The sequence below is a fragment of the Elephas maximus genome, chromosome 20 (genome assembly GCF_024166365.1).
Source record: "Elephas maximus indicus isolate mEleMax1 chromosome 20, mEleMax1 primary haplotype, whole genome shotgun sequence".
Lineage (NCBI taxonomy): Eukaryota > Metazoa > Chordata > Mammalia > Proboscidea > Elephantidae > Elephas > Elephas maximus.
In genome coordinates, this window is record NC_064838.1 from 67437501 (window position 1) to 67460793 (window position 23293).

The 23293-nt window shown below is 43.8% G+C and overlaps 1 protein-coding gene across 3 annotated transcripts in view; it reads right to left on the bottom strand.

The window, feature by feature from the left end:
* The window catches only part of CADPS (calcium dependent secretion activator), a 578687-nt gene that overhangs the window by 29151 nt on the left and 526243 nt on the right, over positions 1-23293 (bottom strand). For all 3 annotated transcript variants that reach the window (XM_049861704.1, XM_049861703.1, XM_049861702.1), the window contains 2 exons: positions 20660-20692; positions 11625-11732 (listed from right to left, as the gene is read on the bottom strand). In XM_049861704.1, the coding sequence (XP_049717661.1) occupies positions 11625-11732; positions 20660-20692 (141 nt within the window). The remainder of the gene's footprint in view (positions 1-11624; positions 11733-20659; positions 20693-23293) is intronic.

The window sequence follows — 23293 nt, forward strand, 5'->3', positions numbered from 1 at the left end:
TGAATATAGCTCTGCTTACTTGACATACCATTTATTTTTTCTAAAATGTTTTTGCACAAATAATGAGGGGACCTTTGCACCCTGGTTGGCATGTGGATCTGATAATTAATAATCCCTCATCCCGGGCAGGATGAGGGGCTTTGCTGGGATACCTGGCTTTACCGCAGGGATGGTTGGCATGAAAATCTCTGCCAAAGCAGTCAAGGGTACCCAATATGGCAAGAGACACCATGATTGTAAGCTTTTTCATACAGGAATATTCATAGTGGAGCCACATCACTAGACTCCATTCATGGGATTTTAGCCATCTTGCGGGAGTTGAACAGAACAAGAGCCTCGTAACTGTTCTCTTCTGAATAGGGGCTGTGGGATGAAGTATTTAAGTTGAGCCTTCTTTTAGGTTTTTTTGGCCACACAAAAATAATGCACGGCCACTTAGTGGAAGCAATGACTGCTTACCAAGGTCCAGGTGGGATTAGAAAAGGGAAGGAAAAGCAACAAGGAGGACACAGTGGGAACCTGTACAGGCGATCGAACTGCTCCAGGTCCTTGCCTTGGCTCCGAGAAGCGTGGTCCTAGGGAGACACAGTAATGGGGTAAAGGTAGTCTTGGCTGCTCACCAGCTCTCCCTGTCACAGCATCAAGTCCCCCAAACATACTCTACTTCAGAGCCTGGCACAGACTCCCAGGCTAACTCTGGGGCTGGCAAATGAACTGCTTCAGTAATCTTTGTAACAATTCTTAAACTCAACTTTTGTTGTTTTTACAACATACTAATCACGTTTGATCCCTGGGTGGCACAAACGGTTTGTGTTCAACTACTAACCCAAAGGTTGTCAGTTGGAGTCCACCGAGTGGTGCCACGGAAGAAAGGCCTGGTGGTCTTCTGTAAAGACTACAGCCAAGAAAATCCTGTGGAGCAGTCCTACTTTGTAACGTGTGGGGTCGCTGTGAGTCAGAACCAACCGAACAGCAACAGCTTCGGTTTGGGGTTTAAACCCTTTTGTGTGTGGTGGTGGCAGAGGGGCACCTGGCCTGCAGACAGAAGGCCACCTTGTAGGAATAACTTAGCATTAACTTCTTTTCCAGGTCCTCTGGATCAGGGGTTCTCAGCTGGGGGCGAATCTGCCCCCCACGGGACATTTGGCTGTGTGTGATCTTCACAACCAAGGGCAGACTAGTCCCCAACAACAAAGAATTCGCTGACCTAAAATTTTAATAGTGCTGGGGGTGAGAAACATTGCCCTAGATGCGTTTTTAAAATGGAGGGTTGTGACCAATCGGTGTGTAGCAACATCATTCTACTGGTTACCACCACCATTTTTGACATTTGGAATAGAAAATATCAGACAGTGTCACTTGTAGCAAGGGTAAATATTAATTCACTAACTTTTGTTTCACTTGTGTGTGTGTATGTACGTGTGTGTGTGCACAGGGAGAGAGAGAGAGAAGGAGCCTACTCAGCTGCAATGTAAAATTTGTTTCTTATTGTGAGTTGTGGGCAAACAAGCTTGAAAGTCACATATCAAGGCCAGAATGCCCAGTTTTAATGTGCATTGGAACCACCTGAGGACTTTGTTAAAATGCAGACTCTGATTCATTCGAGCTGGGTTAATGTGAGATTCTGCTGCTCTTACTAACTCCCAGGTGATCCTGATTCTGACGGTTCATGGACCATACTTTGAGTAGCAAGGACCTAGATGATGCTTTAAATTCATTCATTAAAAAAAAAAAAGCAAGTGGCTGTGACTCTAGGTGTAGAGAGTGAAATCCCTTGCTAGTAGCCTACACCAAGTCTGGCAGGGAAAGAAACAGCTACTCGGTTAATTAATGGGAAGTATTTGAGGACGTAGTACATCTCGTCTTCTGCAACACAATGTGATAATTATTTGTTCCACAAAATGTGCCTTGGCCATTCTGCGTGTGTGTGTGCACCACGTGTGTGCGTGTGTGTGTGCACGTGTGTGGTGTGTATGACAGTCTGTCACTTTCTGCCTCCATGCCCCAGTCTGCCATAAGAAAATAAAAACCCTTTTCTAAGACACAAAGTATTGAGTGGGTCATGTTAGCAAGAATACTGTGACCTTAACAGAACAGAGCAATCAGCCTGGTTTCTTAGAGTGATTAATGGAACATTCTTCTCTGGAAAAGAAAACAAATTAACTATCTTTACCAAATGTCTCCTGGAACACAGAAAGCTGTTCTGGTAAAGACACGTAAGAATGCTGTTCATTGCACACAGGCCCCAGAGAGAATTCAGGACTGGTTGTGTGTAAGATTTGCCTGAAAGTAAACGAGACCTATTTCCGTAAACGGCTTAGGAAAGAAACCGATCACCAGATGAGAAAAGAACTAGCTGAGAGTGTGCTACTGAGCTGTGAGTCCGAGCATATACCAACACACACACACACACACACACACACACAAAACCAAACACTCAATTCCTTTTTTATAGTAATACCCCATTTTACACAATTCATCCAAAATCCATTAAGTTCTCCTTATCTTTTCTGGGAGCCCCGGTGGCACAGTGGTGAAGAACTTTGCTGCTAATCAAGAGGTCAGCAGTTTGAATCCACCAGCTGCTCCTTCGCAACCCTATGGGGCAGTTCTACTCAGTCCTATAGGGTCACTATGAGGCAGAATCAACTCGATGGCAACTTTTTTTTTTTTTTGGCTGGTTATCTTTTCTGTTCGTATGGATGCTGAAACCTCAAACCACCAGGCAGAGAGAGGTGTTCCCATATCCATATGGAATATTAATGCATTTCTATATCTAAGACTCCAAAAGCAAAGGAATTAATTGTTGTCATTTTCTTGCTTTTGTGAAGGTCCTGGTGCAAGAGAGGATTCATATCTGAGTAAGAGATCCACTGCGACCAGGCACCAGAGACGTCAAACTACTGTTTTTTCCATCTCTTCCTACTCTAATAGAGCTTGCTTTCTGTCGTCTTGAAGACACAAAAACTTTTATCATTAGCGCTTTATTCTTTGGTTAAATCTTCTGTTAAAATTGCAAATATTCCAAGGAGGGCAATACTTTCAGCCACACAAAAACTTCTATCATTAGCGCTTTATTCTTTGGTTAAATCTTCTGTTAAAATTGCAAATATTCCAAGGAGGGCAATACTTTCAGCCTTCTTGGCCTTAGTAGGAGAGGAATTATCAAATTTTCTGCTAAAAGCAGATTTGGATGGTGGGTGATAGAGGAACCACAAAGACAGTGGGTCTTTAAGTGAGGCTGTGTCACCCATGGTGGACAGGCTTCATCAGAGCTTCCAGACTAACACAGACTAGGAAGAAAAGACTGTCAACTCAGTGGTACCTAACAATCAACACAATGAAACTCATGAGAACTGAAACTCAACAGGACTGCCTTGTTCTTCCAGGTCTCACAAGTTTTCCACCTTTGACAGGGTGCAGTCTTACTACTTTTCTATCACTCTCTATTAATGAAAAATATTTGTTTTCCTTCTCTGACAGGCTTCCTCCTTACACAGGTTCCAACTTTTGCAGGTTTTACACTATGTATATATATGGAAACTCTGGTGGCGTAGTGGTTAAGTGCTACAGCTGCTAACCAAAGGGTCGGCAGTTCAAATCTGCCAGGTGCTCCTTGGAAGCTCTATGGGGCAGTTCTACTCTGTCCTATAGGGTCGCTATGAGTCAGAATCGACTCGACGGCTCTGGGTTTGGTTTGGTTTTGGTATATAATATATATGAATCAGGCAGTGTGACATACATCTATGTATGTAACAGATAATGTTACAGATCAGTGTGGGAGGCAGGGGCCGTCCCATTCTCATTTCTCCTGACTTTGTGTCCAGTCTTCTCACTTTGCCTGGAAAGCGACATTCCTCTTCTGTTTTAAGGCATGGCTCAAGACCTGGCTTCTGCCAGAACTTTGGGCTCAAAATTAGGTGAAAGGATCCACCACCTCTCCTTTCCCAAATATCCTTCCTGGCAGGTTTTGGGTTTTTTTTTTTCCCGTTCCAACATCCATAATTGCACAGATGCTAACGGATGCCCTAGAAGGCTGGTAAGCATGCTCTATAGCCTCATGATCGAGGACAACAGAGGCAAGGTCGCTGTTCAATTAAAATCTGATCTGAAAAGTACCGAAAAGCTCAGCTTCAGCCTGATTTGGAGGACTTCATTTCAGATTAATAACCTCTGGGAAAATCCCAGTCAAATTAACAAAGGCGCCTGCCTAATGTACATGGGGTGTTTGTCCAAGTGAAGCCCCGTGTCCCAGACTTCACCGAAGTAGCTGTAGCCACACAGGAAATACTGAACCACGGACCTCAGGGTGCCCATCTGGCTCACACAGCTGTGCCTCCGTATATGAAACAAGATCCCATAGCTCGTCACACAGCCAGCTGGGACCCTGGCCTCTGTGAGTTCCTGCATTTTAGCTTTTTCTTTTTCTACTTCAAACTTAGCCTCAGAAACTCTCCTAAATTACGGAGAACAGCTTTAAAAAACTCTGGTTGAATTCTGCTAAGTTACTAATTATGTTTCAAAGAATGCTTTATTCGAATGCAGCTAGATTTTTTTTCCCTCCCCAAATCAGTTCTGTGTTTAGAGAGTAAAACATCCCTCCAGTCAGCAGGACAATTGGCCTAGCAGGCCCTTTAACACACGAGGACCACGAGAAAAGGGCCAGCACAACCAGATGTAACGGGCCGCAACGCACCAGCTACAGGCTTGCACAAACATGAAGAATGTATTTGGGACAAGTGGGGAGTTTTGAATTTGGATAGTGTAGTACATGAATGCTTATTGACACAGACAATGAAGATCATTACCTTAAAGAAGGTAAAAAACAGTAAGCAAAACATGATGTCATTTTGGTAAAAAGTACATACATGGATATAAGTATGTGGAAAAAGATCTGGAAGAATTAACGGGTAATAATCTCAGGGTGGAAACCCTCGTGGCGTAGTGGTTAAGTGCTACGGCTGCTAACCAAAGGGTCAGCAGTTCAAATCCACCAGGCGCTCCTTGGAAACTCTATGGGGGATTCTAAGCAAGCTTGAGTTAACATCTTGAGTTAACATCCCTATGGGGGGAGTTCTACTCTGTCCCATAGGGTTGCTATGAGTCGGAATCAACTCAATGGCTCTGGGTTTGGTTTTTTGTTTGTTTGTTTTATCTCAGGGTGAGGGAACATGACATTTTCATTTTCTTATTTTTGTTTAGCTGCATTTTCTAAATTTCCACCATGTACAATACTGCCTCTGTAATAATACTGAACACACCGTGAACTGCCAGGAGAACAGGCAGATCTGTCTTGGAAGAGGCACAGGCTAAATGCTCCTTAGAAGCAAGGATGGCGAGACTACGTCTCACATACTTAGGACATGTTATCAAGAGGCATCAGTCCCTGGAGAAGGACGTGGTGCTTGCTAAAGTAGAGGATCTGTGAAAAAGAGGAAGACCCTCAATGAGATGGACTGACACAGTGGCTGCAACAATGGGCTCAAGAAGAACGATTGTGAGGATGGTATAGGACCGAGCAGTGTTTCGTTGCTTTGTACATGTGGTCGCTATGAATCAGAACCAACTCAACGGCACCTATCGGCAACAGCAAAAATAAAAGGTGTTAATCCCTTTAGCCCTCCCCCCCCAAAAAAAAACCCTCCTCAAGTTCAGAAGGTCAATTTTGATTTATTTGCCAAAGTGCTGTGGTTTGGTTGAAGAGGTATAGCTCAGGCATTTCAAAATTATTTGAAGGAACAAGCAGTTCTGTGAGATGATGGTGATGGTCATAAAAGACCTGAATTTTTAACGAGGCCAGTCTACATTATTGTGCTATCTAATCCTCACAATAAGTAGAAGTGGATTTCCTAACAGATGAAAAAATTGAGGCTCAGAGTGGCTAAGTAACTCAACGCTAGGAAGTGGCAAAACCAGGATTCCTGCTCCTATCTGGCTGTCTTAAATGTCCCAGTCTTGACCATCAGTATTTTGCCTGTGTCAGAAACATGCATTTTACCAAAAGTAAAAAAAGGCACCAGGCTGCTGTCCAACAAGGAATTCTAAGCAAGCTTGAGTTAACATCTTAGAGTGACAGGGCGACTCTTATATCACCTTAAAACGGGTCCATGTTTTGTTGAACAAGAAAGAGGGCTGGAAAAGCATTTCCCTTTCATTGGTGGTGATGATGGTGATGATGGCTGCCACCAAACGCTTCCTCGGAGCCCCGCGCTGCAGAAACACGTGGCCATTCCCCCTCACAACAACACTGCACGAGGAAGGCTTTGCTTATTATCATCCCTGTTTTAAAGATGAATCAGCTGAAGCTCTGAGAGATTAAATACCTTGTCCAAGGTCACCCGGCTGGTAATGAGCAAGGCTGAGGTCTGAAGGCTCTGGAGCAAGGCCCTTGGTCACTGCACAGTAACACCCATGTGGCATACTCAAGTCTGGATGCTGCTTGTGGAGGAGTTAGCGCACTACCTCAGTGTCTACGGTACACTATGCCTTGATTTTCTTTAATTAGCTCCTAAATCTGTACCTCATAGCCTTTGTGAATCTCCTGTTCCCCACCCCACTTTGCACTTTCCGAGGGTGTTCTCCTCACCTGCGTAGCAGGTGATACACGTTATGGATACAACGTGATGCTTTCCTAGCAGCCTCTTCTCAGGACTTACTCTCTTGAGCAGGATGACTCCTACTTTGATTAATGCATGTTCCCATGTACAGTACTTTGGTAATTTAATAAGATTATTAAAAGAAGGTGATCTGTGGTTTCATATATAAGTACAGTAACTATACTACAATAGGCAGAGGTTTCTCTCTTCAAATTACCCCTTTAAAGGGAAATATTCACACTCAATTATTGTGCTGACACATAAAGTGGACAAATACACGATTTGATAATGCAACAGCAAATTAAAGTCCGTGCCGGCAAAGAGTCCTGAGCAGCGGCCCTATCTGAACCTGCCAGAGCTGCCTAATGAAGGTCTTACAAGGCAGCTCGTATGGGGCCCTTTCCTGATCTGATAGCTGCCACGGAGAAGCCAAATGCAGAGTCAATCTGCAAATACTTAATCCTCCAGAAGGCAGATTAAGTGTATAATTGACCTATATAATCCATGTATCGTCTCTAGTCAAATGTTCCCCAGGCCTGCTTCACAACGACACAGGGCCTGAAGAAAGCCACCTCGGATGCGGCATTACGACCAGTGTGGATCCCATCCAAGTTTGAGATGGCTTTTTAATCACTCATCTCCGAGCCTGGGAGGGTTAAACAGATGAATTCACCCTAAGCACATCTCTTTTAATCCTGATTTTCTCCTCGGTCTGTGTCTTCAAGAAGTACAAGGAGGAAAGAAAATAAATTAATTTTTGTTTAGACCTGGAAATCTTAGGTGCTTCTCTTGATGATCTGATCTCTAATTTCAAAAAGCATGTTTTTGTTTTGGGGAAGATGCTGAATTAATCAGCAGAGAAGGGGGGCAAAGCCATCTGCATGATTACGGATACTCTGCCTTTAAGTCGTTGCCTTCAAGTTACATCTTCAGCTTGTGTTTTCCTCCTTAGCTGCTGCTGTAGGAACACAATGATTATTTCCTATTGGCATTTTATGTGTCCTTTCAGAGTCTTTTTTTTTCAGAGTCGGCACTAATATTCAAGGAGGCCAAGCTCCCACTTCAGTCCTGCAGGCAATTGGATTTTCTTTTACATATTTAGCATCTTTAATAAAATTTAAACTCACTACTATTTACAGATACTCTCCTGCTTTAAATCTCCTGCTTTGAATCTTTGGTTTCAAAATATTATAAACTAATACTTTCCAGAGCTGAAACTAGTTTATGGTTGCACTTCATTTTTTAGAAAAAAAAAAAAAAAATGACAGAAACAGATGAAAAAAATATACAGCTACACATGTGAACTATTGGGGAAGCAGTCTGAGGATTCTTTTCTGATGGCACTTTACTTTGGAGTGGTTAGTTTTTTCTTAGGTGCATTATCAAAGAAGCTGTCAATATTTTATAGAAAGACTATATAAATCAATTATATGGCTTGACAGAGACACTTTCACTGCATTTTTTTTTTTTTAAAAAAAACCTGGTTAGGCAATTTTATATCTGAATGTATTTCTTCAATAAATCTAGAGAATGCCTATTGAAAAAAAAAAAATCGGTGAGGATGAATTTGTAAAGCCTGCTCTTAAGTTACATAAAGAAAGTAAAAATTAGAGAGAGAAAAATGCAGAACATCAAAATAGAGCCCCAAATGCTATGCTGATAATCTCCCAGAAGCACCCACTTCCAGCCAAAAGTACAATGAGGAGGCAGAGAGAAAACCGTCTCGGAGTGCAGTGAGTTGGGGGCCCAGTTACAACAGACGACACCGTCATTAAATGGCCAGCTATAAGTCCAAATACCCTTGTATACAAACAAACACTAATGCCATCCAGGCTTTCCTACAAGGGCAAACTCAAAAGGGTTAAAAAAAAAAAAAAAAGGGAACAATACCAAATAGCCAGGACTTAAAGGATCTTCAGGTAAGTAAAAGTGCGATTTGAAACAGAGCTAAAACCACCACAGGCACTCTGAGAACAAGCCTTGTGAGGACAGATGCTACAGGAACTGAAAACCAGACAACGACACAACAGTAGGAATCAACAACCCCTGAACAGCAAAACAATCTAGTAGGAGATACATATATTTTTCTTCATTCAAAATGTTAATTTTCTATTATTCATTTTTGCCATTTATCAAAATGCAACAATTTGGAAGAGAAACCTTGCAGATCAACAAATCTTTCTGCATCGATTCCTGCCAATTGTTTAGAAACCTGTCCCAGGACCAATACTCATTAACGAACGGTGTTTAGAGGAGAGAAGCTAATGGCAGGGAGAAACTGAAGGTGGCAGGTTTCACAGACCCTCAGCCTAAGTACTCCTGTTCCTGTGTTTAGCTCGGTGGACACGGTAGCCTTGCAGGGCATGTACGCAAAGAAATAAACACCATGCTTGAGGAAACAGAAGCTGAAAATAATCAAACATGTTGGTAATCTGATGTTTTGGTGTTAGATTATAGAAAAACAGTAAGTACTGAATTAAATAACAGAGATGGCATGGTAACGAAGCTTTTCAGAAGCTCTGGGCTTTTCAAACGACAAATGTTTTAAATCCGTGACAGATTCAATAACTTCTTTTGCACTTCGTCAGTTAGGTTGCCTAGCACCAATATTCTATAAATCAGGGGAGCAGGTTATTTGGGAAACAGGAAAGTAAATGGCAAATGAAATCGTTATGTCTAGAGAAGTCCCTGAAGCTTTTTTCCCATGGGGTGGGGGTGATCCCCCAGAATGATTATAAGAGCTAAGCCTTTAAAATCAGAGTCAGGAGGGCATAACTAGGACTTCCTGGGGAACACATAATCAGGATGAGATGATACTAAACCTTGGTGGTTTCCATGATACTAAAGTCATTTTAGGCTGGTCAGTGTCATTCAGCAAGGAACTGGAGGCAACAGTTATTTTCTGAATGACCCTAAACATGATTTGCTTTCTGAGAAACATATTCTTAGTAATGTTTATTTTCAATGTTAATTCACATTAAAGGCCAGGGAGCTTGAATTTGCCTGTCCAGCAAGTCCAGTTTTACCATGTGTGCTAGCCAAGGCTGCACCCTTACTTTCTGAACCAAGATTCACTTGCACTTGGCCTTGAAAAGAGCCACAGAAGGGGACAACTTGCCTTGCTGCCTTCCACGAGGCCACTTAATGAAAAAGTTTTTGTCCCTCTGCACTTCTCATTAAAAAGGAAAGGGAAGTGTGGGCTATTTGTCAACAAAGCGACAGGCTAAACCGCAGATCAAACGTCGAATTCAGTACTAGATGTCTTGAAGCATTTAAGAGCTCGAGGTTATCCGCACACACGCTCACACAGGATCATGCACGCACACTCACTCACGGGCTGCACAAAACTGAGAATTGGAAAATACTGATCCAAAAAAAAAAAAAAAAAAAAAGGCAACCTAGGCATTGAAAAGAACAATCCACAGGCTTCTTGAAAATTTGTGGCTTGTAATTTAATTCGGCAGAGATGGGCACGGTGTCGGCACTCCCAGCTCAGAGCCTGTCTGTTTTCAATGCCTATCGGATGGGTGACTGTGACCCAGACAGGCTAGGCTCTGGACTCCCATAAAGGCAGGCATGCAGAGCGCTTTGTGCACGCACGGGGCATTCCCAGTGGGTGGGTCATGCTAGAAGATGTCCACAGGAAGATTATTTGATTCTGATTCATGCCACTTGATACAATGTGATAAAACATTTGACATGAGAGATAAGTTCCATTTTAATCCGAAAGAGAGGGGACGGGTGGGAATTAAAAAGTAAGAGGGGTTTCTCAAAGGAAGGTGATGCAGAGAAGGGGGTATGAGCACAGAAAGGGGGTGACTGGAAAAGGGCCTCGGGAAGGAGCCTTTTCAACACATGAGGAAAGCGAGTGAGCTGGAAGACAAAGCCTATGAGAGTCAGGAGTGACAGAATCCCAAAGCCGTGCCAGCAATGAGCTGTTAGCTGCGGAACAAAAACAACAACAACAAAAAACTCAATGCAAATTGCGGAACACAATCACGGAAGAAACAGAGAAACACGGATTCCATAGTAGACCAAAACACTAATGTTTGGGCTGGCACTAAACATACGGAAACCTGGACGGGAGGGGCTCGCACTTCACGAGACAGAAAGATGCTGCACACAGAGCCACACGGAGACACACATGTTGGCTTCCATGCACTCTGGCCGGGTCTACGCTGGCAAGTTCGGTGGAAACCTGAGGCAAAATAGCTGGCTGGCTTAGGCAGCTCTGTCTGCTTTGGCCTGAAGGAAGCAGGCAATTTGAGACTGAAGCAGATTTCTTTATTTTATTTATTTATCTATTGCTTGCCTCAGTGGCTTGCTTTGGCAGGGCAGATATAGTCACAGTGGAAATAAGATTGCTTGATAGCGATTAACCCTCGGAAATGTAGGTTTTTGGGAAAGCATGCTTTTGGAAAAGTTTAAATCTGGGTCTTGCAGCCTAGTGTACCTGCTCGTTGTAGACCGGCTGATTCTCGGAGGTTTCCAGGTGGGCGGGCGGGCGGGCAGGGAGGACCAAAACAGCTGAGCAGCTGCAGCATCAGTGTTTCTGAGACCCAGGGCTGGGGGTTTTAATCTTCCAGACATGAGAGCATCTTTGAGGCGGTAACAATGTAACATTCACTGCACATCTGCCTGCCACAGCTGGTACCACTGCCCCAAGAGGGAGTTGGCCTCAGCTTCCCCGACAAGAACATCGGCCTAAAGAGGGGCCAGACTGCCAGGCGCAGAACCACGACCAAGAAGCTGTCTCACATGCTCCCTGTAGGCTGGAGCCTGCCCGCCATGAGGCTGTGCACTCTCCTATGTATCACACACACTGGGACTGAGACACTGCCACACCAGAGCGGGTTTGGAACAGACACAAAACAGAGAAGAGCCTAAGGCAGAGGGAGAGGGAAAGATTTTGTTTGCATCGGGACCAATCCATTTTCTCAAAATGTGACTTATCCTCCTGTCTCTTATTTTGTCACATTTTGGAGGGTCTCCTCCTTGCTCTTCAAGGAGGAGAAGGCATTTACTTACATCAAATAACCTTTCTATATACATCTCCTCATTGACCTTATCACGCAGGACGTCCTGGGAGTGTCGGACAAAAGTCACATAGGCATCGGCCACGTCCATTCCGGGTTTCTGTGAAGAAACAGGAAAACATGAAAATGGAATTTCAGACAGCGACTCTTCCTTCTCTTCCCTGCATCTTTACTCTCCCCCGCCTCCACACCCCACCCCACCTTTGCTGGTTCACCTTGCAGCCACAGCCTCCACTGGGAGGAACTGATATTAGAACTTCCTGCTCTTTCCAGAAATCAAGGCTGGCTAAGAAGGGAGTCAGGATTGTAGGATCTTATAAATATTTTTTCTACTACTGATTTTTTTTTTTTGTTAGAAAAAAATCCAATGGATCAGTCTTCACTGGATACGCCAGAGACATTTTCCAGCTGTTTTTTAGACTGAAACCCCAATTAAAGAGTAACAAAATCATCTGTTTTCTACCATCCTCAAACTATCATTAGAAAGGTGACAGCCTTCCCCATCCCCTTTGCTCTTAAAAAAAAATTGAGAAAGTGCTTAGTAAAAACACCACATTTCAATCCACGTCCCTCCGACCCAAATCACATTTTGGGGGGGGCAGGGGAGTTCAATCTGAGCATGTAGTGAGGCTTTGCTAATCGGGTTACTTAGGAGACATCTGACCACTTCTCTTTGCATCCCCACGCAGGATTAAAAAAAAGAGAGGAGAGAGAGAGAAAAGATTTGATTTTTAAATAAATTAGATTTTCTGGAAAGGTAAGCAGGTGGTTCATCCAGTAGTTAGGAAATAATTTATTGTAAGAAAAAGAAACTCAGAATGCACACTGCTTGAAATGTCGCAATCAAAGTTCTCTCCAGAGAAACCCATTAAAACACTGTAATATGGGTCATTAGGAGAGCTGCCACAAACCCCTTACATTTCCACAGTAGGTATGTATGTTTGCTAATCACTAAAAAGAGGAGTTTTCATTCCTGTGATTTACCTTAGATCACAAAGTATCATTTTTCTGCAAGACGTGACTGTCAGGCACTGCAAATTGAAGTTAGTTAACACTTCTGTGTAATTTCCAGGGTGAAAATGAAGAAGGTTTGGAAACAGTAGGACTGTATTTTTTTTTCCCCCCTGATACAAAGCAAACAATTACCAAGCAAAGGGCCAAAGCTTGGCCCCCGGGATGCTGGTAACATTTCTTAACACCTGCTAAAACAATGACAAGGTATTAATTTGAAAAACAATGAGGACAACCCAAAGCCACAGAAGTCAAATGTTACACTTTCAAGCAATTTTCAGCCAGTGGATTGAGCAGGATCCATGATGGTCCTATAATTGTTGCAGTTTTCTGATACAAAACAATAGTGGTTCTCCAATGGGAGGAAGTGCGAGCTCTCAGTTCTAAGCTGGCATCTCTTTCCTTCTCTCCCTTTGGCAGCCGCACATCAGAGGCCCTTCTCGGGAAGGAACAGGGACCCCTGTCTGGGGGGACTGGAGAAACTTATTGTCTCCATTTCTTCCCTAATGATGTTTGTGGCAGATGTGGCCTTTTCCTGGGTACTCACAGCCATCTTAGAGCTACGATCCAAAGCCAAATTCGTCATACCAATTAGTAACCCACAATGCTAACAACAGAGATCTACAATTACCGTTATTTTCACCATTCCTTTCTTCACTTAGGTTTACTGTCCTTTTCAAAGGGGCATTTCACTAAGTTTTGAAAAAGTTTCTTTCTTTTTAAATCAGTATGGTTCATTTCACCCAGGTAGTTAAGAAACTCCATGGTTCTCTATCTTTGGATGCTTATTTTTCTTCAACTGGAAATCAAAATCAAAGTCGTTGTCATCCAGTCAATTCCAACTCACAGCAACCCTATAGGACAGAGCAGAACTGCCCCATAGGGTTTCCAAGGAGTGGCTGGTAGATTCAAACTGCTGATCTTTTGGGTAGCAGCCAAGCTCTTAATCACTACACCACCAGGACCCCATTTTTTCTTTATAGCACTCATCAATATAGCTCACCTTATATTATCTAGTTGTTTTGTCTGTCTTTTCCCACTAGAGCACAATCTCCATGAAGATGAGGGCTTTGTTTTGTCTACTTTCTATTGTGTCCCCAGTACTTAGAATGGAGCCTGGCACATAGTAGGTGCTCAGTAAATATGTGCTGAATGAATGAGTGCATAAACAAATGAGTAAATGCCCCCTCCCCACTCCTTTGTTCAGCTCTTCAGTCAGACTACTGGAGATTTTACTAGATCCCCCACAAATGGGAACTTTGTGCAAACCATTCAAACTTCTCTGGGCCTCGGTTACTTAGCCATACAATGGGATTAATAACAGCTCTACTACTTTTTTTTTTTTTTTTCTACTACTTACCTGGAAGCACTGTTTAGATGATCAGTTAATGCCTAAACAACTGTAAATTGCTACCCAAACATGAGCGCTTCTGATTTTCTCCTCACAATACTACGTCACTCCGTAGCCTTGCCTACCTTCAGAATCTCCTTTAGAACCGAGAAAAGGGACCTCAGGGGAGCCAACATCGAATGAAAATGATAGTGTCTGGGCTAGACATGTGCAGCTATCTCCTAAAAGTCCTCAGTCCCCACCACAGCCATCTCCTTTGAAACTGGCTTTATATCCAATTCCCACCCCCGTCTGTCAGTTTGTCGTGCTGTGGGCGCTTATGTGTTGCTGTGATGCTGGAAGCTGTGCCACCGGTATTCAGATACCAGCAGAGTTGCCCGTGGCGGACAGGTTTCAGTGGAGCTTCCAGACTAAGACAGACTAGGAAGAACGGCCTGATGCTCTACATCCAAAAATTAGCCAAAGAAAGCCCTACGGGTCACACAGGGTGCTGTCTGATAGAGTGCTGGAAGATGAGCCCCTAGGTTGGGAGGCACTACACAACGGCTGCAACAATGGGCTCAGACATGCCAATGATCATGAAGATGGCGCAGGATCGGGCAGCCTTTCGTTGTGTTGTACATGTGGCTGCCATGAATCTAAGCTGACTTGACTGCAGCTAATGACGATGACGACATACCAAATTCCAAGGCACGATTTCCCAGGAACGGGGAAGAGGGGAACTGGATGAAACAGTGTGCAGATAAGAAAGAATGCTCACTTCTCCTGATGCCCTGCACGTAAGGGGGAAGGCCAACCACCTGGGAAAGTGTTTCACTGTGTAGCCTCTGAGGAAATAGACAGTTATAGTGGTGATCCTGAGCCACTGAACAAAGATTAAATTAAATTACGGTCAGTACCCTATTTAATAAGGAGCCCTGAGGATGCAGTGGTTAAGCACCCTGCTGTTAACCAAAAGGTCGGTGGTTCAAATCCAACAGCTGCTCTGTAGGAGATAGGTGTGGCAATCTGCTTCCATAAAGATCACAGCTTTAGAAACCCTATGGGGGCAGATCTACCCTGCCCTGTAGGGTCACTATGAGTCGGAATCGACTCTATGGCAGCAAGTATCCCCTATTTAATGAGGCATTGGTTGTTCAGCCTTCCATTCGGGAGACCTGGGTTTAATTCCGGGCCAATGTACCCCATGTGCAGCCACCACCCGTCTGTCAGTAGAGGCTCGCGTGTTGCTGTGATGCCGAACAAGTTTTAGCAGGGCTTCCAGATGAAAACAGACTAGGAACAAAGGCCAGTGATCTACTTTCAAAAACCAGTCAGTGAAAACCCTGTGGATCACAATGGTCTGATCCACAACCGATCGTGGATCATGGTGGACGCTGGGGCAGCGATTCATTCCATTGTGCACGGGGTCAACATGAATTGGAGGCGGACTCAATGGGAGCTAGCAACAACCCTGTTTAGAGAGTCAGGCAAGGGTGTGCAATGTATTCTAAGTAGATTTCCAACCCAAATGGGTCAAATAAAGACTGCTCACCAATAAGATAACCTGTATTTAGCTGGGAAATATACTTGTCTGAACAACTGATATTACAGGATAAATAAGGCTTTATGCCACATTGCTACCTACATGTAGCAGGACAAACTTCTAAGTGATATTGTTTACTTATTTTAAATGTGGCAGACTGATGGACTAGGGCATAGATTTTAGGAAACACATTAAACCTGCAACAAATAAATATCTGTATGGTTAACTCCATCTATGTGTGAAAGAGAGAATTTGTGCATAAACCACTCTGGTTTAGGGAAAACAGGACATTTTCATCTAAACTTGCCCCTAACAGGACACTTCTGAGATTGAGGGAAAAAAACTCCAATTTTCAGTATTCTAAGCAAGCCCTAATTAGGAATGCAAATCTGCTACATATACCAAAGGGTCGAATACTGCATCCAAGACAAAGAGACAGGCTTTCAACGTTTGCCATGTTTTGAGTGACTGCTGACAGCGCTGTTCTCCATTAGTGTCCATAACTAAAAGAGACAAATCTCTAAGGTAGCTAACTACTAGTCCCCACACGGAACTAAACCCATAAACTGTGTGCCAAAAACCTCATGGAGAACACACATGGACTCAGAGCCTTCAGAGCTAGAAACAACTCAAGAAATGATTTTATCCAACGGCTCTTAACTGGGAAGTGTTAAGAAAATACTGATGCCTGGGGTCCGCCCCAGAGGTTCGGCTTTAATTTCTCTGGCAAGTGACCACAGCCATTAATATCTGGAAAAGCTTCCCGGGAGCTTCCAATAAGCAGCCAGGGTCACCACTAGTTCCCAAGCTTGTTACAGGTCAGAATGACATGGAGAGCTTTTTAGAAAGAGATTCCGAGATTCCACCCTACAACTACCAAATCAGAATCTCTGGAGGCAAGAGGCTGGGGATTGTTATTTAAAAAAGGAAGCAAACTAAAAAACCTCGCCAAGCATTACTGCTGCACATTCTGGTTTGAGGAGCGCAGACTTAGTAGGTCATAGTCAGTGACGGCTGGTAAACTGGCTCTTGAAAACAGAAACAAAAAACAAATGCTAATTTACGGTGATGCCAACTTCCATGGTGTCAATACTCCCACCATGGCTGATTTCCAGCTACCATGTGACCTTGCTGGAGGTGGACTTGGAAAGAAACACACACAACGGCCTCTCGGGAGCCAGGGCCAGCCTGCTGCAGCTTCCCACGGGTAGCACAGGAACTACAGGCAAACCGCCAGCACCGGGGTATTCCGTCTGCTACTACTTGCCAGGCGACCTCCATTTCCTCAGCTGTAAATGGGACGATAATAATACCCCCTTCTAGGGTTGTTTCAAGAAGTAAATGATTACTATTTACTGTTATGGATTGAATTGTGTCCCCCCAGAAATATGTGTTGTAAATCCTAACCCCTACACCTGTGATGGAAACCCTGGTGGCATAGCGGTTAAGTGCTACGGCTGCTAACCAAAAGGCTGACAGTTCAAATCCACCAGATGCTCCCTGGAAACTCTATGGGGCAGTTCTACTCAGTCCTGTAGGGTAGCTATGAGTCAGAATCAACTCGACAGCAATGGGTTTGGTTTTTTTTTTAATACCTGTGGTTGGAGCCCTGGTGGCACAGTGGTTAAGAGTTCGGCTGCTAACCAAAAGGCTGACAATTCAAATTTACCAGGCACTCCTTGGAAACCCTATGGGGCAGCTCTGCTCTGTGGACTGGATGGCAGTGGGTTTTTTTTTTTTTAATACCTGTGGCTATAATCCCATTTGGGAATGGGTTTTATTTGTTATGTTAATGAAACAGATTGATGTGGGGTTTGTCTTAAATCAATCTCTCTCCGAACACAAAAGAGATTAAATAAATCAGTGAGCAAGCAGAGGGTGGGGGAAGAGAGATGCTAAGCCATGTGGAGATCGCCCAGGAGAAGAAGCTCGAAAGAGACAAGGACCTTCCTCCAGAGCCCACAGAAAGAGAAGGGCTTCCCCTAAGCCAGCACCCTGAATTGGGACTTCTAGTCTCCTAAACTGTGAGAAGATACATTTCTGTTTGTTAAGCCCACCCACTTGGGTATTTCTGTTATAGCAGCACTGGATAACTAAGACATTTACCATAAGTAGATAATGTACATATAAGTATGTACGTATTTACTATAAAACTGTTTACTACAATATTTATTATATTATTATTACTGTAATTATTGCTATAAACGTATTTTTTAATCAACTGAATGCTACAGTGTAGCTGTGTCCTAAGACATAGTGATTGGTGAAATCATGGCCTCGATGTGCTAGCTATATTTTTTCTAATACTCCCTAAAATAATTAACTTAACTATCCAAATAGAAGATGTTCATCTATGCAGTAGCTCAGATTATCTTGTCGTTGGCACAGCTGTAAGAGTGTACATTTAAATCTCAGCTCTGCCACTTGCCAGCTGTGGGACCTGGGGCAAACTGACCTCTGTGCCTCACTGTCCTCGTCCTTCAATTGGGCTTGTTGTGAGATAAAATGTAAAGTGCTCTCAGGATGGTGCCTGTCCCCGAGTGAGTGCTTTATAAGGTTTGCTTGTTGCTGTAATTACATTACTATCATCAGTGGTCCGTGCACCACATCTCGGAGCATATGCTGCGGCATTTTCTTCTGCCTCTCCAGAGGGTGGGAAAAAAAACCATGGCTGCTGTTGAGTCGACTTCAATCATGGTGACCCCAGGTGTGTCAGAGGACAACTGCGTTCCATAGAGTTTCCAATGGCTGATATTTTTGGAAGTACGTAGATTGCCAGGCCTTTCTTTCAAGGTGCCTCTGGGTGGACTTGAAACTCCAGTCTTTCAGTTATTAGCTGAGGGCACTAACCATTTGTATCACCCAGAGAGCGGAAAAGCTGTGAATTTCCTTTGGTGCCTTCATAGGCTAGCAAGGCTTCTGACCGAGCGTAATTAATCCATAAACACTGATGAAGACAGATCAAGGCACCTTTCATGTCAATACACAGTCCGTTTTTCCCCTTATCTTCACAACAAATCCGAATCCGTCTTAGAGGAATTATGAGGTTGAACCACATTAAAAAAAAACAAAAAAAACCCAAACCCAGTGCCGTCGAGTTGATTCTGACTCATAGCGACTCTATAGGGACAGAGTAGAACTGCCCCATAGAGTTTCCAAGGAACTCCCGGCAGATTCGAACTGCTGACTCTTTGGTTAGCAGCCGTAGCACTTACCCACTATGCCACCAGGGTTTCCCGAACCACTTTAAGCTGCTCATACTTGACTTTTTTTGACCTACCAAAAATGCCAGTGTCATGGGACTTAACCTAACATAACCTGATGCTAGTACTCACTGCCAGATAAAACCTCTCCAGGTGTTTGGGTCTTGCCTTCCAGCCACCCATTCAGACCTCACTGTTGTAGTCTCGCCCCTGTCTGGAGACCTACATAAAACAAACCCCAGCCACCAGATCTATGGGTTAACCCGTTGCCTTAGGGTCAGCTCGGACTCATGGCGGCCCCATGTGTGTCAGAGTAGAGCTGTGCTCCACAGGGTTTTCAATGGCTGATTTTTTTTTTGGAGTAGATGGCCAGGTCTTTTTTCTGAGCACCTCTGGATGGACTTGAAGCTCCAACCTTTCAGTTAGCAGCTGAGTGGGTTAACTGTTTGCACCCTCCGGGGCTCCAGATCTCTGGGTCGGGAGCCTGGAATTTCAGTTTAAATCACTGTTGCAGACCAGTGCGGGCGAGGGGCTGATGTCAGCAAGTTCACCCCACCCCCTCCCTCCACCTGTTCAATGGAGAGTAGGCATTCTACCACCGCCACATGCTCCTCTCCTGCTGCTGTGTCTACCAAGCGCCGGGCAGGTATGGTGCTCGGTGTGCCTTATATGTCATCTCATTTAATTTGCCCAGCACCCCCATGAGTTAGGTATTATTATCTCCATTTTAAGGGTGCAGAAATAAATCAGGTTTTGAGTAGCTTGTTCCCTGTGAACTGAAAGTTCATACTATGGGGCTTGGGGAAGTGAATTACTTAACTTCTCTCCTGGCTGCAGCTATGGGAGCTACTTTCAGTCTCCATTATTAGGACTATCTATGTGGAGGTGTCTGAGATCCCCTGATGAGAAACATTATATAAATTCAAAGCGTAATTATTGATTGTACGTTCTTTCATTAAACAAATAGAGTATGTGCTAATGCTAAGTTCACTCCAATTTTCCATTTTGTCTTCCTTGGAGAAATAAGCCAATAAACCATTACACACTTAGCTTCCTGGGGAAATGAATTTAAATGTTAATATAAATCCTTTCAGGAAAAAAAACAAATTTTAACAAATAAGTATTTGAACAAGGACAGCACTTAAGCACGTTCAGAATGAGAAACGTTCAGTACAAGGCCCTTGGTGGCTGCTGAGATAAGCTGTCTAGGTTTAACATTTTGTCATAGACTCACACCTCTTTGTTAGTAATGGAGAGACAGAATCGTTGTCTTTCTCGCTTTATTGCAATATACTTACATCTCTCCAATTTTACTGTGCTAATAGGCGGGGCAGAGTCTGTCTATAAGTGTGTCCTGATTCACCACAGGTAATCCTACATGCTAGCATTCATGTGTAGTATTTAACCTCAATTTAAATGTAAATTTTGGACAACTTCAAGTGCTTTATCTGTGAACTTCGAGTGCTCTCTTCATTAATGAGGCCTGTCCTAATTATAAGCAGTTCTGTAAGGTTTCCTTAAAACAACTGCAGAATTGACCCCAAAATGAACAAATTCAGAATTTGTTTTTTAAAAAAACCACCAACACCCTTGTGCAAATTTCTAGCTCACAGCCCTACCCACAAGGTAGGGATACAGGAGGGGCGGTTCAGGAATGAAAACAGCATGAAATAAACCAGAGAAACCACCGGAACCAAGAAACGAAACCACCGAAAACGAAAGGGAGCTGGATTTAGCCTCCAACGGGGCCTCTCTTCTTGATGAAAGAAATTGTACCCTCTTCTCGCTTGAACACAATTTCACTGTGAAATATTTGCGGCTCCCCTCCCCTCTCTAACGGCACAAGGCAGGGCTATATAATTTACCACCAACTAACAAAAGTAGCACCATCACAATTCTGACGAAAGAAAAGAAGAGAACAATTTTCAGGTACTCACGGGTACATCCACATATTTGGAAGCTGCCTTCACCTGCGGAAGAAAGAAGACAGAAGTGAGTTTGCTGTTTGCGTTTCACTGTTCACAGCTCAATGCTGTATCACCATTGGAGTTAAAACAATATGCTGGCACACAGGGCTGCCCAGGAAAAACCAAAAAGGTACTGAAAAATAAAATCTGTTTGCTGTTTTATTTCAAGCCATAGCCACTGCTGCCTTGGAGAGAGAGTGAGTTAGAGAGAGATTGCACAGGCTCGCTGATTCAGATTCTCTAGCTGGTGTGGGAGCTTCGCGTTTTCCTCCCTCCCTTTAAAAGGGTGAAACATGATTCTAGCTAAGCCCAAACTGATTCGCCCTTAATCTAGAGAAAGAGCCAAGGCACTGTCACCTCGTGCGTCTTGGATCTTTGTGTAGTTTGGCAGCAGGTTTATCCTAAATGGATCCCTCAGTTCTTAGTTTCCATGAACTCAACTCCCTTCAAGAGTAGGGGATGTGATGGGTGGATATTCTCAATCTGGAGGGAGATGGGTGTCTGTGGGTAGGGGCAGGGAGGGTCTACCAGAGCCTTTCAAAACTGTACCCAGGCTGCTGTTGTGTCTCCTGGCCTTAGATGCTGAAGAACACAGAGGGAAAATACAGGAAGTGGTTATAAAACGTATCTTCAGTTTTTGGAGAGGGAGTGTGGTCGAGTGTAGTGTTTGAGGGCATGGAGTTTGGAATCAGGCCCGGGTTTGAATCCCAGCTCTACACCTGTAAGCTGTGTGACCTTGGGCAAGTGACTTCATCTTTCTGAGCCTTGGTTACCTCATCTGCACAGTGGAGATGCTATTAGTGCCTACTTTAATAGGCTGACATCACAGTGAATGCACACAAAGCCCTGGGGGTAGTAAGCACATGACAAGTGGTAGCTAAGATGGCTAATTTGTATGAAGTCCGGGCGAGCTCTGGTGCTGTGAGAAATTAATCAACAGTCAGGTTTGAGGGACAAAATGGATGGGAGTATGTCTGAGATTATACGTCGCTCATTTTGACTCAGGTCACACATGTTCCTTAAGGGAAAGGTAACACTGAAGGGCTGCATTTTGGGGGTTAGAAAGGGTTTGCAGTCTTACTGGAAACTACAAAGACTGCAATGTACACGAAGCAGTTAGGATGTCTTTTCACATCTCCGGGAGGCTGCCTCTTGCCACTTGGCTGACGTCAATATGGCGAATCACAACTCTGCACTCAAACGACTCCCGGGAAAGTACCTGTTGGGGTGCTTTTCCCTATTGTGGCTTCCTCAAAGCTACTTTTCAAAATGTCAGCTCCCAAGGGAGAGAAGCCAGTGAACCGAAGGGGTGAGATAGAAAGAGCCCAAGATCCAGAGTCATAAGTTCTGTTAAGTGCCAGATCTTGTTGACCCTGGGAATACGGATTCAAGTTCCCAAGACTTGGTTCCTACCTTTCTGAAACTTTTCAGGGTTAACAGTGTGCATAAGGGAGAAACATGAGAACATGCTTCATCAGCTTTAAAGGGCTGAACACACAATGGTCAGTTAATCATTGAGAGGTAAGATATTCCATTGTCTTGAATCACTGACAGCACCCAAGATGATGCTGAGGGTCCTCCTGTTACAGATTGTCTTAGACCTCTACACTTCTTTGCAGCACTGATTGTAATTGCAATTCAGGAATTATTTGTGCAATTTCTGTCTCCCATAGAACGTCACGAGGGCAAAGGCTGCATTGGTTTTGTTCATGGCTGTCTCTCCAGTGACTCACCTGGTACCTGGCTTAGAAATTGCTCTCAGGGAAGACGTGTGGAGGGAAGACTTGTGGGAAAACAAGCAAGCAGTTCTGACTTTAGAATGGTTGAAAAATAAGCAGAGGAATGACTAAATTGAGCAGATACTGTGTCAGTCAGTCTACGGGCCCACATGGTTGTAGACAGAGCTGAGCACCTGCAATGGCTGGTGGGTTAAGGAAACCACTCGTGGCCCTTAAAGAGATTTGGGGAAAGCTTTCCGGATTGTTCACAATTAATATTTCTACTAAATAATTCCCAACCCCCAAATCTCTCCTTTCCCTTCCTGTTTCAGAATCTAGTTCTGGTAAGAAGGTAGCCTTTCTTTCTTCAAAGTCTCCTTCCTTTGCACTAGGATTTATGGGATTTCTTTTACTTTGCAAAAATACTTTCTCCTACCATTTCCCTTTTAAGCCAGGCTGGAAAACAGGGGCTATTATTCATCTCCATTTGCAACTGAGAAAACTAAAACCCAGAGAATTTTAGGAATTTATTTGCTCATGGCCTAAGTCAGGAGGACTGACGTGTGGGTCTTTTGAGCCTGAATTTCTCCTTTGGATCTCCTGGTGTCCTCAATAAAGGTAAGAAAGTACAAGGAATTCAAGCTTCAGCGGTCAGAGCAAAAGAACTCTTCTCAGCTAGAAACTGCCTCCTTGCTCTGTAGAGTTGATGCCTGGCAGTTGGTAGGAGTTTTGCTACAGTTGAAATGACCAACCTTTAAACACGCCTACTCTCCATTTTACCACTGACATGCAGTTCCAATCCGGAGGATGACACCAGCCAAATTCTATTCCTTTCAAGGCAGTTTGGGAAGAAGACGCAAGCTCAACGTCACGAGTGAAAACTCTC